This window comes from Dermacentor silvarum, chromosome 6 (genome assembly GCF_013339745.2).
Source record: "Dermacentor silvarum isolate Dsil-2018 chromosome 6, BIME_Dsil_1.4, whole genome shotgun sequence".
In the NCBI taxonomy this organism is placed as follows: domain Eukaryota; kingdom Metazoa; phylum Arthropoda; class Arachnida; order Ixodida; family Ixodidae; genus Dermacentor; species Dermacentor silvarum.
In genome coordinates this window covers 35,778,942-35,799,946 of record NC_051159.1, presented here as the reverse complement: position 1 = coordinate 35,799,946, position 21,005 = coordinate 35,778,942, and the positions used below count along the sequence as shown (strand labels likewise).

General features: G+C 46.7%; 1 protein-coding gene across 1 annotated transcript; it reads left to right on the top strand.

Moving 5' to 3' along the window:
* Window positions 1-18,719: 18,719 nt before the first annotated feature.
* LOC125946281 (uncharacterized) lies at window positions 18,720-21,005 on the top strand. The gene is made up of 4 exons (XM_049668980.1): window positions 18,720-19,116; window positions 20,232-20,376; window positions 20,465-20,647; window positions 20,982-21,005. Exons 1-4 carry the CDS (start codon window positions 18,884-18,886, stop codon window positions 21,003-21,005), a joined length of 585 nt encoding a protein of 194 aa, XP_049524937.1. The 5' UTR covers window positions 18,720-18,883.

Genomic DNA, 21,005 nt, shown 5'->3' with positions numbered 1-21,005 from the left:
CAAAATTTCATGGTGCTTTATTGCTCATACATTAATTACAAGACAGCCATGGCGTTGTGGGGGACTTATTGTAGGGCCACTCTGGAAATCCATTGGAAATACATTACATTCCAGGCAGGTAGGGGGAAGGGAGGGAGGGTAGCCTGCACGCTCAGATGGGCATCACCTTTTGGATGTCACCCACCTATGTTAACAAACTCGCCTCGAGTCATCTCACAAACTCCCCTGTCGATCACCTCCAAATGAAGAACTCAGTGGCCTACCGGTTTGGAGTCTACACAGCGCTTAACTAGCGCTCTTTTCTCACGCTAACTCACGAAAATCATTTTCGACACTCTATATAATCTCTACATACTTCGTGCCCGTTGCTTTAACTTGCTAGAGGCGTTTACTTCTTGCTACACAAAATATATAAAATGCACAACGACACCGACAAAACTCGTTTACAGCCTGTTTCCTTCAATCTCGTTGTGGCCGTCAGTATTCCAGGCATGTTGTTTTTAGATGTTTCATGACATTAATAAATAAATATTTCTAATGCTACATGAACGCAGGCTGTATATGGACAATCAAGCCTTCACAGTAAACGTTGGCATACTTTCTAGACTACCTAAGCGAAGTTTGTGAGTGAAGCACTAAAGTTTTGTAATCAGGTTCTTCAGACCTCTACTCGAATGCGGCGGAGCGGAAGGGGATATTCTCCAGTGACTCCACAATGCAGGGAATAGTTGTGGAATGTTATTATAGAACTCTGATTAGTTCGTCCGAGAGAAGGCGCTACCGTTCGCGAGGCGAAGTCATAAAAGTTCGGATGTAGGCTCGTTTCAAGTACAGTGTAGTTCATTTCAACTCCTGCCCTGTCCGCAGAAACTAGCTCTCTTGTAGGTTCTTTTGACAGGTATTGACAGAGAACTCGTGTCGCGTCAAATCAAACAAATATTATGTGTGCTCTATTGAAGCACGAGATCACTTGCTATGGCTCCTACTTGGGCCTGCGCTTCTGCGAATTGCCGCGTAGCTGAGTTGAAAAGCTCCAGTGGTTTCACCGTTCCTGCGAGCGCAACGAAGCTCTTCCATGTTGCAACGCGCGTTCATTGACATTACACAACCAGTGTGCTCCGAGTCTTCTTGGAGCAGCTAGGGGCAGATATTACAAATTGTGATTTGTTTCCTCTTCTGCTCATTTATCTCTTTCTTATCACATTCGCCTGTGCACTGTATTGAAAGCCTACTGTTTTATATACTCGTATACAGCCTGGGACAACCAAAGAATGCAGTGGCAAAGACACGGGAGTCCAACTCAAGTACACACACACACACACACACACACACACACATATATATATATATATATATATATATATATATAGTCGAACCCGGACATTTATAGAGCCCACATATAATGAATTATTGTGTACGATGAACAGCAGTAAAATCCGCTTGAAATTGTTCGTATAAACTTCTTTATTTTATATATCGAAATACCTATATATCTAACTTTTGTGTGATCCCCTTCAGATTCGATATATCCTGGTTCGACTATATAGAGAGAGCGAAATGGAGAGAGACGAAAGGAAAGAAAGAAGAAAGGCAGGGCGGTTAACCATTACGTAAAATCCGGTTTGCTATCCTACAATGGAGGACCGGGAGGGTGATGTCGAAATATAAGAATGAAGTAGAGAGACAGAGGGAGGGAAAGAGAGACAGGAAGAATACACACATGATCTCGGTAACCACACTCTATCGCACCACAGGATCACGCACAGGCCAATGAACACAAATTCAAGCTAATGCAGCTCGTACATGCTTGCTGTCATTAAAAAAAATGTAGCAGAGCCTTCCCTTCGAGTTTTCCTTCGCAGAATTTGCATTCATTCGCCAAAAATTTACGTACATGGTCTGCATTCGTGAATTTCACTACCATAGGTAGGCACGTTTCCGAGCGAAGCAATTTACGTCGAATGTCCTCAGGGAGTTATCTGAATAACGCGTAAGCATTTCGTTGTAACAACGTACTTTTGAGTGCCCACACTCAACACTGCTCCTAATCCTAGCACTGCTCAGCGGCTGCGGTCATCTTGGCGCCATTACGGTAAATGCGACAGCGCTAAGGCGACACGAACTGCTGCGGAACCATAGAAATCCTTACGTATCTAAAACGAGGAATAAGGATTATAAACAGGGATAAGGTGCCTCAGAAAGGCTGGCCAACGTTTCGATAGGAGGACCTATCTTCGTCAAAGGATAGGTCCTCCTATCGAAACGTTGGCCAGCCTTTCTGAGGCACCTTATCCCTGTTTATAATCCTTATTCCTCGTGTGCTACTCCATTAGTCAGCCTTCATTTTTGATTTTGGATTACGTATCTAAAAGTGTCGCAGCTACTCACGAGGTACGTACATCCCCCATGTAGTGGGAGCGACAGGTATACAATCCCAGTAGGAATATAGTGGCGAAAAGACAAGAAACACTTTCATCTTCCACAACCAAAAAGTTGCTGGCGTCGGAGAAAAATTCCGAATAGCTTACGAAGTCACAATTTGAAACAGCCGCGGATCCGACCAATGACCCTGCCTGGCAGTCCAAGAAGCATCGGAATGAGAAAAGCGTCTATGCGAGCACCACCGTCTCGCAAATCGAGTTTAATAGAACGAAGAACTTACTTCGAATTGCCGAGGGAGGTCACCAAAAGTTCACGCCAGGTATAGCGGGACCAAATGAATGAAAGGCTAAATAAGTATTAGCGATTCCCGCGAACTCGTGGCTTTACGATGGGAACGGTTGAAGCGCTTCGAGCATACGCTTGGGGCAAATTTTCATTCGAGAACCGAGGTACCCAATGAAAAATTAAACCGGTGAATGAGCTGAGCTGTACGCGAATCAGGCCTAACCAGCGCATTCCCAAAAGACCTCACAACGAGGACTCGGTTGGGAAGAAAGTAGTGACATTGGAGGAGCATCGCTTCAAGGCGTGCGCCGTCGTTTTTTTTTTTTTTTTTTCATTTCGGCGATGAAGAGAGCAGTTTCGCAAGGAAGTTAGCCGAGAGAGATATATAAAGCGAGGGAGAAAGAAGCGTAGGAGATTGATTACCGTCTTCTTCGAGTGGCACGTTGAAAGTTTCGTGTGTGAGGCGGCGTAAAAGAGGCACACGAACTTGGTCTGGCGAGAGGAGGAAAGGGGGGGGGGGGGGTGTGCCGCTGAACTCCAGATCAAATATTTGTCGCCGAGGGTCTGGCTGATTCGGGACGGGGGACTTCATTAGTTTTGTAGTACCCCAGAAAGAGCGGCCGGAGTGCGAGCGCTCACGCTCCAGATAAAAAATAATGAAGCCAACGAGAAATGCCCGAACGTCTCAGTTTCCGCGAATAAGAAGAAGGACAGGCAATGCCAGCCTTTGAAACTGCAGCGAAAAACATAAAAGGCGCTCCTCCTCCCCCCAGCCTGCACCCCCCCCCCTCCCCCTCCCCCTCCCGACCGTCGCCTTGGGATTCCTAAGAAGACCTGAGAAGAGAGCACCCGCCGGTACCGCTGATGAAGAAGCCGCGGGGCGTCTTTGCTTCGGGCCAATGGCGCCGACCCGCTATCGGACCATGGGTCACGCAAGAGCCGAATTTTCCACACGTGGCTTGCGTCTTGACTGCGCGCTGCTTGCTTCGACGAGAGGTAGTACGTTCTTCAAATAACGGCCGCCCTCACAGAACCGGACGTGTATGCCTTCTGTTATTATTATTATATTCTTTTCCGCGTTTCCTTATTGTCTTCATATACTTGCCGTGCTTTACAAGGGGCTGGCTTCTTTCGGACCGCAGGGAAGAACAGACTATCGAAGATCCATGAATATAGCTCCTCTGGCGAAACCGGCCGACTGCCGCTTAACTTTTTGCTCGTCAGCTAGACGTGCCTGACGAAGACGCCCTAAAGAGCTACATTGGGCCAGTTTAGCTTTGCAAGATATTCTCTGAGGATCCTGTTTGCATATATTTTGGCGGGAAAATGATGGTTACTCAGCGAAGAGAATGCACTCCCAACTTTATTTTTTTTCCCTTTTTTTATATTGCATCAAAACCGCACAGCCCGTTTGTGGAGTGTCATCGGTTTCAGTGTATTTTTTTCGTGTGCGGACCTTATTTCTTTCGTTGTATAAAAACGTCGCGTCTCAGGCTTCTTCGAAAATGCAGTGTACTCCTTGTTAAGCAGGTAGCATTTATCTAGTCTCGAACAAACTCTGGTAAAATTTGCGACGTCGTGGTGATGCCAGTGCGGCAACTTCAAGGAAGCATTGGCAGGTGTCTTTATTAACGCGATAACGTTAAGGCCTCCGTGTCGCAGAAAATTCTGGCGTCGGCAACCGCCGTCGGCGTGCTATGCTTGGCGGGTGGCGGAGAAAATCATCCCAAAAGCACCCCAACCACCCCGACCGCGCAGGCCCTCCACGTGGTGCAAGGTTTTGGTGAACAAAAATTGAATTTCTCACAGTGAAATCCGTCAGAAAAATGGTAAAGTACGACTTTACCATTCGGCGTAGGATTCGCCGTCGGATTGTTACCAATCGGCGTCGGATTGTAATTTGAATGTACGAGAAAAGCTAATTCTGCTATGAGGAAACTCAAACACAAACCCCTTTTCCAGCATTTCTACCAGACCTACAGCCGCGCGTTCGGATACTTGCGAAAATGATATCCAGATGGCGCTCGCATCCTAGGCAGGTCAAATTGGGACTTCGCCTGCTAATTCGTTTTGGACACGCGCGCGCGTCGGGGCAATAGCAAAAAATTAATAAAAGAATACAAAACGGTGCTAGGGCCTTCAGATTTATATATAAGACCACTTTTACTGCCCTTGGAAAAACGTCTTTCCAGCAATTAATTTCTGTTTAAAAGTGAAGCCGACTTTAAGGGGATCGGTGTAAGTTTGGTCTTTGTAAGCTGGCTTTCGCACGTTCAGTGTTGCAGTGAATGAAGCCTACTTCCCGTATGCGAACGATGCAATGCGAACGGGTCCCGATAACGCTGTCGCGTTCTACTCTTCAAGGCGAAGCTTAAGCGTCCTCCAATTTATTTTCTCTTTTATTTTAGCTTAGTACTCTTCCGCTTCCGCAAGACATCATCGGCTTCACTATAAAATGGAGCCGCTTTCAAGACCTCATTTCAGCTAACAAAGTATTTTCGCTAAAACACAAAAACACAAGAAGAGGCCGTTTATTAAACCGACAATAGAAGGCACGAAAACAGCAAAGGAAGTCCATTAACTTGGCTGGATTAACGTTGCTGATTAACGCCGGCGCATTAAGGGACCAATGAGGCGTAAAAAACAAACACTTATGCGACGATGGCACCTTAATTGAAAATATTAGCTTTGATAACTTTCGGTGGAAAGCTCTGGAGCGTGACCGACCTCTTCGTAGCTTCGCCGCTTTTTAATGGTGTCCTGCGTTAGCCGCATTGCCGTGGTGACCAAAATTGCCATCAGCGAAATCTGGTTTCGTCGCGGATATGTTTACTTGTAAGGAACTCGTAAGTGAAAAACAACCGTGGATGGCTACCTAGGGCGGAGCCGACGCGGGCGTTCTCACCGCAGGTAACAAAGTGAAACTACGTGTCCTAGTCTATAAACGGGTGGTTAATTGTCCGTTACGCCGTTGCGCACGCTCGAACGCCTTCAGAAACACAGACAGCCCGGCCACGTTCTGCAACATAGCGTGCAGTACGAATACTCAGTAGACTCGGAGGTTAACCAACAAATATGAGAGGAAGCTGTGGACCACACAATGAGAGAAGAAAGAAGGAATGTTGGGCCTACAGGAAGACAGCGGTATGTATTGGAAAGTAAAAGGGCGGTAACTGATATTCTGTAGTTGTGATTACGAGACAGAATTGGAGTTTGGCAGGTTACCTAATCTGTAGGACCGATAACCGGTAGTCTATCAAAGAAGTTACACAGTGGGTGCCAAGAGAATGGGATCGCAGTTAAGGACAGCATAGAATTAGGCGAGGTGATGAAAGTGGTAAATTCACTGGTATAAGATGATGTCAGCTGGCAGCAAGCAGGTTAAAAGGACTTCATTGGCATTTAGACTGCAAGGGACATAAAATAGGCGGATGATAATCATGCTACTGCTGATGATGACTATGATGAAATGTGGCGGAGAGAGATGAGAGGGGGGGGGACTCCAGTCGCTATGTCATGCCCGTAGCTCACCTACGGCGAACAGCAATTTATTACCCACGCACTTCTAGATATTCCATTGGGCTCCTACGTGATCTCGAGAATCCTACCTGATTGCCTGATTGGTTTAATAAATGTTACTGAACAAAATGCCATCTTGCCATCATCGTGCCACCATCTTTGTCGTCGTGCGGTCGGCGTCGTTGTTGCTGTCAACGTGTCGTTGTTGCCGTCTCAATGACTGCTTCGTTAAAATCTGTGTCTTTTCACGTCCCGTGCCGTATCCAAAGTGTCACAAATGAACGAACACCGTCTGCCCGTTTACTGACTCGTAACTGCTGTTCGCACTAAAATTATAAATGCGATAAGCATTCTTAAAATACCAAACCCACTTTCGTGTTCTGCTATCTAACCGCTATCGCATGTCATGTTGTGCTACCGGAAGGAAGCAAGGAAGGAAAATAAGAGGCGAAAGGCAGAGAGGTTAACTATAGGTTAAGTGTCCGGTTGGCTACTCTGCACAGGGGGATGGGGTAAGGGCAGAAAAGATTAGAGAACAAGAGAAGATTAAAAAGAAGAAAAAAGAACAAAACAAAAAAATACACATCAGTCCGCACAATTCTATATTTTTACACGAAGTCCTGTTTCTTTAAAAAGCGCACTAGCGCTTTTAAAGCAGTTCGTTCCGACGTCGGCTGGGACCAGGGACCAAGAATTCTGGCTTCCGTAAGGGGACGGCTGTCTATCTTGTCGAGCGTGGTTCTGAGGACTTTCCTTTGTACACTAAAATTACGACAATCACACAGAAGATGTGCTATCGTCTCTTTGCACCCGCAAGTTTGACAATCTGGACTTGGGGCCATTCCTATAAGATAGGAGTACGCGTTGGTGAAAGCTACTTCAAGGCTTAGGCGACAAATGAGAGTTACCTCCCGTTGTGGTAAGCCATGTGGAAGGCGGAGCTTCAGATTAGGAGCCAGGGAACCGAGGCGCTGGTTTTTAAAGTCCGTTGAATTCCAGTGGGCTAACGTAAGCTCGCAAGCAAGCGCACGGAGCTTTCGTGCTGCGTCTGTTCTGGATATAGGGATAGCGACGCAATCGGTACGGGTATGTGAAGATCGAGCGGCAGCGTCCGCTTGCTCGTTTCCAAAGATACCGCAGTGACTTGGCAGCCATTGAAAGACGATGTCATGTCCTTTGTCAACTGCCTGATGGTAAATTTCGCGTGTGTCCGCGACAAGTCGTTCGTTGGGTCCACGGCGTAGTGCAGAGAGCAAACTCTGGAGTGCGACCTTGGAATCGCAGAAGATCGACCATTTCTGGGGCGGTTCCTGGTCGATAAATTTCATTGCTGCACACAGAGCTGTAAGTTCGACAGCCGTCGTCGATGTCAAGTGCGATGTCCGGAATTTTATTACTGTAGATTTTGCTGGGACAAATACTGCAGCTGCGGAACTGGAGTGCATGACCGACCCATCTGTGTAAACATGTAAGCGGTCACTGCGGACCTCATGTAGTAGCAATAATGCTGCCTGCTTCAATGCTGCTGACGGCATTTGTGCCTTCTTCTTTACGCCTGGAATGGTGAGGCATATTTGAGGTGAATGCAGAGACCACAGTGGCAACGAAGGCCATGCTGCAGGGACGTAATTCGATGGTAGCGATGCTCCGTGTATAGTAAGGGGAAGGCTAAAACTCGTATGTGGCCTAGTTGTTGGCAGGCAAGCAAGATGGTGAAAGGGATTTCCTTGCGACATGTCGAATGTGCACTCTTAGAGCGTCGACTGCAAAGTACGTTGATACAGGGTGGTCACGTGCTATGGCGATTGTGGCCGCTGTGGATGCACACTTAGGGAGGCCGAGGCACGTCCGTAGAACTTGGGCTTGCATACTCTGGAGTGTTCGGAGGTTCGTTTTACTGGTGCTTCCCAGCACGGGCAGGCTGTATCTTAGGAAGTCCATAAATAATGCATGGTACAGCTGTAGCATCGATTGCACAGATGCACCCCAAGACTTTCCGCCGACAAATTTGAATACATGTGCTATTGCAGTTAACCTCTTTTTCATATATGAAATATGTGGCGTCCAAGACAAATCACGATCGATGATGACTCCAAGGAAGCGGTGTTTTGTTTCGTAAGCCATTACTTGCCCATTTATGCGTATAACATATGGAGTCATTGTTTTGCGCGTAAATGCCGGTTGCTACCGGGTTTGTGTGCCAAGCCTGGGCCTATTCCCCAGAATGGGTATGTACCCAAATATACAAGCAGGACAAGAGGATTTAGGGGCACTAAGTATATGTCAGTGAATATATGTCCGAATACACAACTTGGACTTTTGATTATGTGCCACTGCATGGGTATGTGCATATTCTTGGCCAATGCCACAGAATGGCTATGTATGTACGCTAACTGCGACTTGACCGTACATTGAGCGAGGCTGGTTCAGTTTGCCTTTTGTCCTGCTTGTCCGATTTGTCCTGTTTGAGCTTGCACTCAATCAGGAGCGTTGAGCTACAGAAAAGTTAAGAAGTCGACTACAGCTCAGTGCGTAAAAGTACATTCCATTTGCGTCATCTTGTACACGCATTTCTGTGATTAGTATTTTGTTTTGCATGACATATACATTCAACATTTATAGCAAACATCAAACAAGGCTTCGCTTACCACCGATGCTCGCATAAGCGGGGGGTTTGAGCAATTGTTAACGAACCCGGAGAAATGGAAATGTCAGAATGACCAGTACGTATTGTAAGTAAAGGTGTCTTCCGCAACATAGTGTGCCACTCCATTACTTGAATGTTAATCGCGTTAACGTCGACTGCAAGCGTGAGATGTGCTCTACCGGAATATATATATATATATATATATATATATATATATATATATATATATAAGAAGCCAACAAAGACACCAAGGACAACAGGACAACATAGGGGAAATTATTTGTAGAGTGCTTACTAATTGCAATATAGAAATGATAATTTTTGGAAATTAAAGTGGATGACAAAACAACTTGCCGCAGATGGGGAACGATCCCATGTCTTCGCATTACGCGTGCATTGTTCTTACCATTGAGCTGCCGCGGCGCCGTTTCCCCGTCCGCTTTCTGGGGTATTGATGTTTTATTGCGATAGCAATTATATGGCCACTTCAAGCGAATTTCTGCCGTCGTCGTCGCCGTCGCCGTGAGGTTCCGTATAGATTCCAAGGGCGATAAAATCGTCGCAGCGCGCTGTAGCGCGCGGGGGACGCGCGCTATCACGGAGGGTGAACTCCCCCGCGCGCTATCACGGAGAGTGAACGCACGGCGGAAAGCAAACGCGACCGTCGCGCGAGAGGCCATGGGGTTATGGGAGGGAGGGAGGCGGGGCGGCGCTGTGCTCTGGCACCAAAGGCGTCTCTTGCCACTCAATCTTTCACGCGAAAGCAAGCGGGAAGGCAGCGCGAGAAGGAGGGGGGGAGGGGAGTGGGCAGCTTCTCCTCTGCCAACAACTTCTCCTCTGCACTTTGCCCGGTGGTGCCGGTCGCCCGCACCGTCTGTTATCTCCACACGGCTCTGACCTTTGTATGTGCTGTGCATTCGCCGCTCAGTTTTCGTTGAAGCGATAGACCGCGCGAACCTGCGCTTGCTGCCAGCGTTTTGACAGTCGTTGTCTGCGGTCATTCAGTGTGATCAATTCATGTTTGCTTGGGCGCGCTGACACCACGATTGTTAATTCAGTTAGTAAGCCAATGTGTCCAAGTTTATGCAGCTAATAAAACTACTATCCCTACTCCGAATAGCTCTCTACTAATTTGCTATCGCAAACGATGCTTCGCCTTTCGGGTGAAACTGCGCCATTTTTAACTACTAGAACGAACTCTGGGAGTGTTAGCCAGCGCCACCACTCACAGACCTGATATGTATATATATATATATATATATATATATATATATATATATATGTGTGTGTGTGTGTGTGTGTGTGTGTGTGTGTGTGTGTGTGTGTGTGTGTGTGTGTGTGTGTGTGTGTGTGTGTGTGTGTGTGTGTGTGTGTGTGTGTGTGTGTAGCGGTGCACAGATGGACCGCGCTAGGAAGCAGAGGAAGACGAAGAATAAAAGCAGTGTTCTAGCGACAATGTTTTGAGGCAACAACAACACCATGTTTGTCTCCGTCCGCAACCTCTTGCTCGCGTCACACAAGTCGACAGGATAGAGACCTGGCAGCCACCTCATCAGCCTCCCATCAACATGGAAGTATTCCACGCCATGCTGTAAAACCTCAGCGCACAGATCCACCACAGAAACAGACCAGCATCATGACCGCACCATAGGAAGCCTTGGACATACCCAAGTACACCAGATCAGTGGACGATGGGCCCGTGGAAGACTGGTTCCGCCTTTTCGAGCTCCACGCAGCCGGTGAATCATAGTCGGTACGGGATATGGTCGCCAACTTCAATGAATACGTCACCGATGAGGCATTTTACTTCTACCTCATGCACATCTTTGAATATAACGAATCATGGAAGAAAATCAAAGAAGGAATGACGAGTCGGTTTCAAGTATATGTCGCAGATCCCTCCATTATCCACCAGCTGGACATATTTCAAGTGGGTCGCCGCAGTTACACACAGACTCAACGTAACAACCATCATCAGTGGCGAACAAGTCCTCGTATGAGGAGATCGTGGATGAGTTTCCCTTGTAGTGATCCTCCCGAGAAGACGACGCACAAACGCACGCATAGCCTGATGAAGACTACCCCACAGCCATCTTCGCCATCTACGCTCTCGACACACCACAAGAATCGTGTCCCTGAACCATCTGACGCATTCCATCGCTCGTCTCGAATGCGCGGATACGACTCTTCTCTGCAGTGCATGCTTTACACGATTGAGCAGGACGTCATGACATCGCAGACAGACGACAGCCTTTCTTTGGTAGAACATGACCAAGCCACATCCACTGCGACATGTTGCAGCGATCAGTCAACTGGAATTCGAAACTGTATGGAGACAGACTTCTGTATCGGCAATACGGATCAAGAAAATACCGCAACAATCAGTTCTTCTGACGAAACGAAGCCAACTTGCCAAGGTGAAATCGGAGTACAAGCACCAGCACCAGTGCACGTACCTTTCAACGCGAATACAATTTTGAGCCACATAAATCCAGAGATCAAGCTGCTTCGCGACACTCAAGCTTTCTTCTGCAACAAGCCGCGGCCACTTCAGAACCTTCGCACGCGCCAGGCAGCATCGCGCACTGTCAACTGACAGAAGCGTGCATTCTAAATGACGTCGCATCAGCCTCGGAAGAGTCTTCTGAGAAGCCTGGCACACTGCACTCGGCAACAGACAAGTCTCACATAAAAGAGCAGTGTACAAGCTACACATTCACCTCCACGTTAATTGGCGCAAGCAATCAGAGGCATAATCCGATAGATAAGCTACCTCGACAACTGTCCCAAGAACATCACAAGGATCAACTTCAGCAACTTCAAGAACGACTTCAGCAACCCCGACGACAACTTCAAAATAGACGACGACAAAAATCGTCGCCAAAAGCAGAGATGCGACAAGAAAGACGTCAACGAGCAAGCCCACTCAACTCAAGACGAAAATGAATACGACGTTTTCCCAAAAAGGAACGTCCCGAGGACGTCTATGCAGCGATCAAGTCTTGGCCTACCCGGAAGACCTCAACGGCGACCCCACACAGTACGACGGAAAGGACATGGACCATTTTCTAGCCAGCTCATTTTCCAGCCATAAGTTATATATATATATATATATATATATATATATATATATATATATATATATATAAACTTCACTTACGAGTCATAAGTGGCATCTACTTGTGCATTGATGGGTGTGCATTCGGTGACACTCATCTCACGTACGACAAGGCGACGACTGTTTTCTCCAAAAGGAAGCATCTATCGATATATAAATATCTATCTATCTATCTATCTATTTATATATGGAGTCCAGCTATTGGCGACCGTGTGGGTCATCCCATAGACCTGAACGCCTAATGAATCGTCGTGAGGACTTTCATCCCCATTCAACCCACACGCACAACCCATTAGTGCAGCCTGCCTCTACGTACCGAAGCGTGCAGAGCCTATCGAAAGCGTCACGCAGAACTTGTGCCCCGCCGAGGCGTGTGTGTGTGTGTGTGTGTGTGTGCGTATGTGAGTGTTCGTGTGCATGTGCGACCTTCCAGGCCACTTTTCTCTTAGCACATTTGTCAGACTCAACAGGAACTGAGTATTTAACTATCCCAAAATGTACGAAAGGAATGTCTTAAAGAAAGTAAGGCCAGCGGTTCATAATTAGGTACAAAAAGAAAGTTCCTCGTTCCTCGTTCGTCCTTTTAATCACAGACTCGTGACGCTTGCGCACCTCGAACAACGGAACAAGCTCTTGACTCCACGCTTTCGCATCTTCATAGTTTACTGCCTCCTTTTGCTCCCAAGTTTGTCACTTGCCGCATACGCGGTGCCACGTCCGTGTCAAGGTCACTCGAATTTAACCATTAGAAGTTTCTGTCCCAAGACGCTTCCACCCGCGGGGACGCCGCACTGTTAGCTGCCCGCCAGCGTTTTGATTAAAGGAGGCTTTCCTTCCAAGCGCTCTCACGGCCCGGGAATTCTCGCAAGAGTACTATCATCCCCCATCCTACACCTCGTTGTCTTTTCTTACGCGCCACGCTCTAGCACAACACGCGAGGCAGTGGTGGAACATATGCGTGGCGGGCGTGTGGAGCCGACTTGTTCGCCGTCGCGTAAATTACCTGTCACTGCTCGTGGAACCGCGGGAAAAAAAGCAGTAACTGAGCGGCACGACTCGGAGAAGACGCTAGGGGCAGCGAGATCTGACGCCAGGAACGCCGTGCGAGGTTCTTACTTTCTTGGCGCGGGGTTATGCGTGATGCTCCTGTTGAGGACGCAGCATGGGTCGCCCAACTGGGACGTCTTCCTGTGCGGGCAGCTAGGGCGAGCAGGTGTCCTCCTGTTTTTTTGTCGCTGCCTAGTAAGTAGCGCCGCCTGGCTGGATTTAATAAGGGCAGCTTGTTGGGGAATGTAGGCGGTGTTTTTGTCGCGAACCTCGCTACTCTGACTTGCATGTTGCGAGAACGAATATGAGACAAGTCGAGCGCGTGTGTCCCGCTAAAGAGAGAAGTTAGAACGGGACAGAGAAAGAGAGAGAGAGCCGTCACTGAAGACATGATTGCCACTCTGTTCTTTCAGCGATCATATATTGCCCTCTGGCTCTTTTATCTCACGACGTGTTGCTAGGCTAGGGAAAGAAAGATGGTTTTGTGAGGCTGCTTAAGCGTATGGAACGAAACTTTTCGTTTTGTTCGCAGAATCAAGTGCTGTCATGAGAACAGCAATGAAAGCCGGTCGTGAAACGTTGCAGCTACGCATTACGCTGATGAAAATTTGATAGATCCTAACGCAAATATATGAAGCACAACCTGGGAAGGCAGCTATCCCACATTGAGCCAGTATACCTAACACAATATTTCGAACTGGCCAACAACTTCAGGAAAATGTTCTTCGAACTTGCCAACTACGTAAGGCAAATATTCTACTCGTTAAGTGCTAGCACATAACTTTATAATTAATGGCTTTTTATATATGCTATTATACATTAGGGTTGTAAAAGGCCTTATGTATATCTGGGAGCTTCATTTTAAATAGTGACTATTACCACTTGCCGAAACCGTCTTGAGGGACATAGTACACAACTGTACGTAACGGGGAAAACGATGCCTGCATTTCTATCGAAGGATTTGTTTTCAAAGTAAATTTCAACAAAGAATTTCCGTAAGCACATGACCCCAACAATTGCTGGCAATTGAACAAATTTCATCTTGTAATTAAGCTCAGACGCGACATAGCTGCCAGCCGTCGTTCCTGCTCGTTGGTCCACGGCTTGACAGCATTGCACCAGTGTTTACCGAACACTACATACAAGCCTCGGTGCACCTGGTGTTGCAGGTACAAGAAAAATCAGCTATCACGTAGCGCCTTCTCGTGGAGACCATGGGCACTGCTTGAGTCCCTTTGGAAAGTTTCCTAACTGTACATGTCTTCATCATCAAGTGAAGTCCACTTGCGACGACTGGCTGCGGACGAAGGCTCTACCAGTCACCACTCCGAGTTTCTCGTTCGGTATATCTGTGCCTTAAAGCCTCCGTACTAAGCTCCGGTGCTAGAACGGATTACACATTCAAATAACTGAATACAAAATAAAAATGTGTGCAGAAGCCATCGCGGATGATGGTCAGTGTAAGCGAATAGCCGCATGCTTCTAGAAAGCTATATTCGCTTTATTAGAGCAATTATGGGTCCGGAGGTGTGCAGTTGTTGCAGTAAGGATATTTAAATAGCTTTTCTAGTTTGATCGTGTAATTTGCGTTGAGAACAGAGCTTAACGGCTTTGTTCTCTTCTGAAGAGGTGCTCGAGCAGCCACCAAAGCGGGAGAGGGCACTGTGTCTTTCGCGTGCGCTCCGCCACAGCATCTAAACCTACAGACAACCCAAAACTCTCGCCCCGCTATTCGCTTACACGTACAACTCTGTTACATTTACCAAACGATGTTAATTAGGTACGTTTACAACCGCGCCGAGTTGAGACCTTCGCACTGTCTTCTACCATTGCCTACCTTCACAACGTCTGCAACAGCACTGGATGTTTAACGGGATATGACGAAGCATTTATTTTATAATTACTAGAGTTGGGATATTCGGGACATTGTCCCTGCTTCGAAAAATGCCCTGATGTTAGTGTCAGCTACGTACAAATGCATCTACCAAACTACACGTGCTTTGCCAGTCAACTGCTGGTAGTAGTTAGCCTTGGCAGGAAGCTCAAGTACTTCCGTCTGCCTACGGACCCCCGGCTTCCTAATCACTTGTGCTGTAAACTGTTTTTATTTCCCCAAAAATTGCAACAATAGTGAAAGTGACATATGTATTTCGTGCATATCATGCATCATGTGGTAGCGTCCACAGTGGTTCATAATGGGTATGCGTCCGCTTTCAGACAGCTCCTAAGCTGCAATGTTGAGGTTATCGCAGCTACATAGTTTCAGTTGCATTCCAGGCACTGACCTACGAAACGTCAGAGGTTTGGGATCAATACCGTTTGCACGCAATACTATGTTCCTTGCGTGTACTGTAGTGCTCGCTGCTTGGATTTCTACAATAACAGGGTGTGAAGGCATTCAAAATCCACCGTTGGGGCTCGCTATCAAGTTCCGTGATGTTGCATACACTGAGCCCACGCGAGAAACAAAAGCAGCATCTGTTTGGATTCCTTACGGGCTTCTTAACTCCTTCCCTCCGAGCCCGATGTGCGATTGACCTGTGCCGACACACTTATGCGGATTCGAGAACCATTGATCAAGTATGGATTTATACCGAGTTCAACTGCGATGCTCGAAATAGCAGGGCTTCATGCAAGTAGAGGTGCAGCTTGAAATATTAGACTGTAGCAGAAAAGCTGGATGGTCCTGCTAAACAAAAACTGCTTAAGTCGCTCGCGAGGGAACATGACGTTGAGTGGGTGCGTCAGCCCATGAACAGCGAATGGCGATCACGACTTCGACGTAAAGCGAGAACTCAAGTTTTGACCTTCAGTCTAAGTAGAAGCGAAGTTCTTGTCTTCGAGCCAACTTTATGAATATCTTAAAGGTTAAAAGACACAGAGTGAGCGAACAGACGCTGGAGTTGGCCTGGACAATTCATTTTGATGGTAGAGAATTATATACGTATTGGTGGCCGGCGCGTGATAAACATTTTGATGCCAATAAAACACAAGCTAAACGGTGTTTCAGTACTCCACTCACTTTCCTTCCGAAATGTGTCCCGATGTGTTGCGTTTTATGTACATATTTTGTCCAGATTTTGGTAACGCTCCGGCCCAAGTTTTCCCTACTCTAACCATGGCAAATGTCATATCTAGAATTCAAAAGTTTTCTCAGAACTGCACGTTCGCATGCAAGGTTCTTTTTTTAAAATCTGATATACTGTTGCCGTTCGTCTCGATTTCGACTCGGTTTCGCAACAGGACGTGCCCTTTGCATCGACGCTTTTGTATTGGCAGTGAAAGTGCAGCCACCGACCACGAAAACAAGCGAAAGAGACAAAATAAAGATCTATTAGCTTTAAAAGGCGGTGCAACCACTTGCCATTGAAATATATGTAGACTGGTGCTTACTTTTTCTAATGAGGTAGCACGAAATTGTGGCTCTACAGCGAGAGCGATAGACTTTTGGCTCCATTCAGCGGAAAATTACTGAATCGTATCATCGTCATTATTATCGCATTTGTGCTCGTTGTTGCTGCCATCAGCATCGTCATTGTTGGGATATTCTACGCCGTACCACTAACCAAGATATTCGTGTCCACCCCTGTTATAGGGTAGCGTCAGGATTCGTACAGCCACGGAATCTTTCTTCACTCTGGTCTCTGTCATCGTCTACTTCTCCACAACACTTGGTGCTTGACAGATATATAGACAGATGAACTTGATTGAAAGAATAATCAGAGTTTTTGTGGGTGCTTGCGAGTGTGGTGTGTACTAGTACCGAACACTTCATACCTCCAAACATCCCCCCCTCCCTCCCCCCTTTGTACTCCACTTTCATCTCATCATCATCATCATCAGCCTATATTTTATGTCCACAACAGGACCAAGGCCTCTCCCTGCGATGTCCAATTACCCCTGTCTTGCGCTCGCGTATTCCAACTTGCGCCTGCAAATTTCCTAACTTCATCATCTCAGCTGGTTTTCTGCCGACCTCGACTGCGCTTCCCTTCTCTTGGTATCCATTCTGTTACCGTAATGGTTCACCGGTTATCCACCCTACTTACTACATGGCCTGCCCAGCTCCATTTCTTCCGCTTAATGTCAACTAGAATATCGGCTATTCCCGTTTGTTCTCTGATCCACACCGCTCTCTTCCTGTCTCTTAACGTTAATCCTACGATTTTTCGTTCCATCGCTCTTTGTGCCGTCCTTAACTTGTTCTCAAGCTTCTTGGTTAACCTCGAAGTTTCTGCCCCATATGTTAGCACCGGTAGAATGCAATGATTGTACACTTTTCTTTTCAACGACAGTGGTAAGCTCCCAGTCAGGATTTGGCAATGCCTGTCGTATGCACTGCTGGTATGCCCCATATGTTAGCACTGGTAGAATGCAATGATTGTACACTTTTCTTTTCAACGACAGTGGTAAGCTCCCAGTCAGGATTTGGCAATGCCTGCCGTATGCACTGCAACCCAATTATATCCTTCTGTAAATTGCTTTCTCGTGATCAGGGTCCCCTGTGAGTAATTGACCTAGATAAACGTACTCCTTTACAGACTCTAGAGGCTGACTGGCGATCCTGAATTCCTGTTCCCTTGCCAGGCTATTGAACATTACCTTTGTCTTCTGCATATTCATCTTCAACCCAATTCTTACCCTTTCTCGATGAAGGGCCTCAATCATTTGCTGTAATTCGTCTCCATTGTTGCTGAATAGGACAATGTCATCTGCAAACCGAAGGTTGCTGAGATATTCGCCGTTGATCCTCACTCCTAAGCCTTTCCATTCTAAGAGCTTGAATACTTCTTCAAAGCATGCAGTGAATAGCATTGGAGAGATTGTGTCTCCTTGCCTGACCCCTTTCTTGATAGGTAACTCTCTACTTTTCTTGTGGAGAAACAAGGTAGCTGTGGAATCCTTGTAGATGTTTGCTAAGATATTCATGTATGCCTCCTGTACTCCTTGATTACGCAATGCCTCTATGACTGCTCGTATCTCTACTGAATCAAATGCCTTTTCATAATCTACGAAAGCCATATGCAGAGGTTGATTGTACTCAGCAGATTTCTCGATTACCTGATTGATGACGTGGATATGATCCATCGTAGAATATCCCTTCCTGAAGCCAGCCTGTTCTCTTGGTTGAATGAAGTCAAGTGTTGCCCAGATTCTATTGGAAATTATCTTGGTGAATATTTTATACAATATACTGAAAGCAAGCTAATGGGTCTATAATTCTTCAATTATTTAACGTCTCCCTTCTTATGGATTAGTATAATGTTGGCGTTCTTCCAGCTCTCTGGTACACTTGAAGTTGTGAGGCATTGCGTATAAAGGGCCGCAAGCTTTTCACGCATGAAATCTTCTCCATCTTTGATTAAATCTACTGTTATTCCATCTTCTCCAGCAGCTTTTCCCCTGGTCATGTCTTTCAGGGCCCTTCTAATACCCCTGTCACACGGCAGATCTAATGTCATTTCCAACGAATGACATTCGCTCGTAATGTCATTTGTTTGCTGTCACACGGGAAAATGTAATGACATTCGTTGAAAATGACATTTGCAAACGAATGAGTTCGCCGAACTCATTCGCATTCGTTTTGGAACCAAATGTGTAGTCTCAACACCAGGAGCCTACCAATCAGCTTCGCAAGCACGTTTTTTTTATTGTTTAACAGAAATAACTCTTGTTTTGTCAATTTTTATTGCGTAAAGTTTTACTTCATGGCCCTTAAGTACACCACAGTGCATAATTGCCGAAAGCTACTCTCAATCCAGTGACTAGGCGGCCGTCTTTGGCTTTGGCTGTGGCACTGTGGCAGTCGTGTTTGTTCGCGCCAGCCGTAGCCAGTAGCGCGCACTTCGCAGGAGCCGCTTGGTTAAACACGTGCGTGTTTTGCGATGACAGCAAACCAAGAAGACTGCGATATGGGCATGAGGAGCCGCGCGCAGTGGTCCGAAGGGGAAACCCACACACTCATAAGAGTGTGGCAGGACCACCTGGGAGATCTGCGGCGTACGAAGAGAAACGCGAAAGTGTACGCAGCCATTCAAGAGGAGCTGCGCGCGGAAGGCATAGACAAACCCCTAAAGACTCTAAAGTCGAAGATAGAGAACTTGGGCAACAAATACAGGTAAGCATCGTGTCAACAACGTGATCGATAGCATTTTGTATTTCTTTATCGCCGTAGCACAGTGCCTGTTATTCAACACCACATTGCATGCGTGGATGGTGCGGTTGCATGTTTGCAGCCGGTCGGCGACGATTGCTCACATTTCGAGACGTCGTTAGCGTTTGTTACCGCCGAAATCTGCGTTTTATTTTTCTGTCGCGAGAAATTGGCGCGGACACCACACAACGTAACGTGTGACGCTGCATTAGACGCCTGTACGCTCTAGCACATGTGGGAGACGCGCTTCGGGCAGGACCTTTGAAGCAGCCACACCGTTCCGCAGACGCTATGCGAAACGTACCGCTTCTGTCGCAGTTACCGAGCGCGCCTAGACGCCGCTTTGCAGATTATTGAAGTGATGAAAGGAGCCAACAGAGAATGTGGAAAATACTAGCTTGCTGAGCACGAGATCGCGGGATCGAATCCCGGCCGCGGCGGCCGCATTTCGATGGAGGCGAAATGCAAAAACGCCCGTGTGCTTGCGTTGTAGTGCACGTTAAAGAACCCCAGGTGGTCAAAATTTATCCGGAGCCCTCCACTACGGCGTGCCTCATAATCAGAACTGGTTTTGGCACGTAAAACCCCAGAAAGAAGAAGAATAAAATACTAGCTGAAGATATGCTAGCTGCTAAATGCTTGACATGCAGAGATAAAGTTATGGATAAATATATGCAGTAAACATTGAAAATAAAGCGCATTCTCGAAATCTTAAAAACAACTCAAGCGTTAATACGTAGCTGATATGGCAATAAGAACCCTAGCACCGTGTTTTGTCCTTCAAAGCTGGTGTTGAGTGTCTTTAGTTAGTGCAAGGGTCGTTTTTGATGCTTGCAATAGTAAAATCGGTGTAGTTTCAAAATCAAGCAAAACCACACAACGCACAGACTTATGTGAAGTCTTTTTATTAACTAGTTGCACAGAAATGACCAGGTCTCCAAGTGATTGACATGCATTTTCAAACACAACTGGTGCCAGTGCAATTATTTTTTCTGGCAGACAAGTGTGAAGTAAGACCAAGTGATGTGGAAAACATTTCATAAAAAGTTTATACAATGACACTCTTATTTTTACTGCAGAGACCTGTGCAAGAAGAGGTGTACAGGACAGGGTGCCATCTCCTGGAAGTATTTTTGGGAGCTGCACGAGTTCCTTGCTGCACTCCCAGTGAATGACAAGTCACTGACGGATGACATTGGCTGCAGCAGTGCAACTGTTGAAGACGTAACTGCCATACCTACTCTTTTGCTTGTGAACATTTCCCGTACAATGTTTATTTTTTCTTGTGTTAATGTCTCTGTATGTGTTTCAGCTCGTTCACGAGATGGTGCATGGCACAGATTCCCACTGTGAAGACGCTGTGCTGGACCAAGATGTCACTAGCCGTCCACCATCGCCACACACATCGGAACACGGCGACGACGCTGTTGTTCCGACAGCCGAACCAGATGTGTCGGCTTCGCCAGCTGCCTTTGGCATTGGCAGGAGAATGCCAGTGGGCAAAAAAAAACGCAGAGGGAATCCCTGCTTGCACAGATGGTTGAAGAACAACGAAAAATAAGAATTTCTTATGAGAAATCAAAAGAAAAAAAAATTCCTATCGGGAACGACTTTTCGTGCTTCACGAGAAGGCTGCTGAGCGCGAGGAAAGATTAATTGCGGTCTTGGCAGACTTGGGAAAAAAAATAAACACATTCTCAGCCACACCACTTTCTTGTGTTATTCTTTTGCAGGAAACATGTAATTACAGCACAAAACTAGCTGTATTTCATGCAGCAGATCTCAACATGCTATATGTCCGTCAACTGTTTGCACTCTCTCTGCTGCAGCTTGCCCGTCCTGCAAACTTTTAG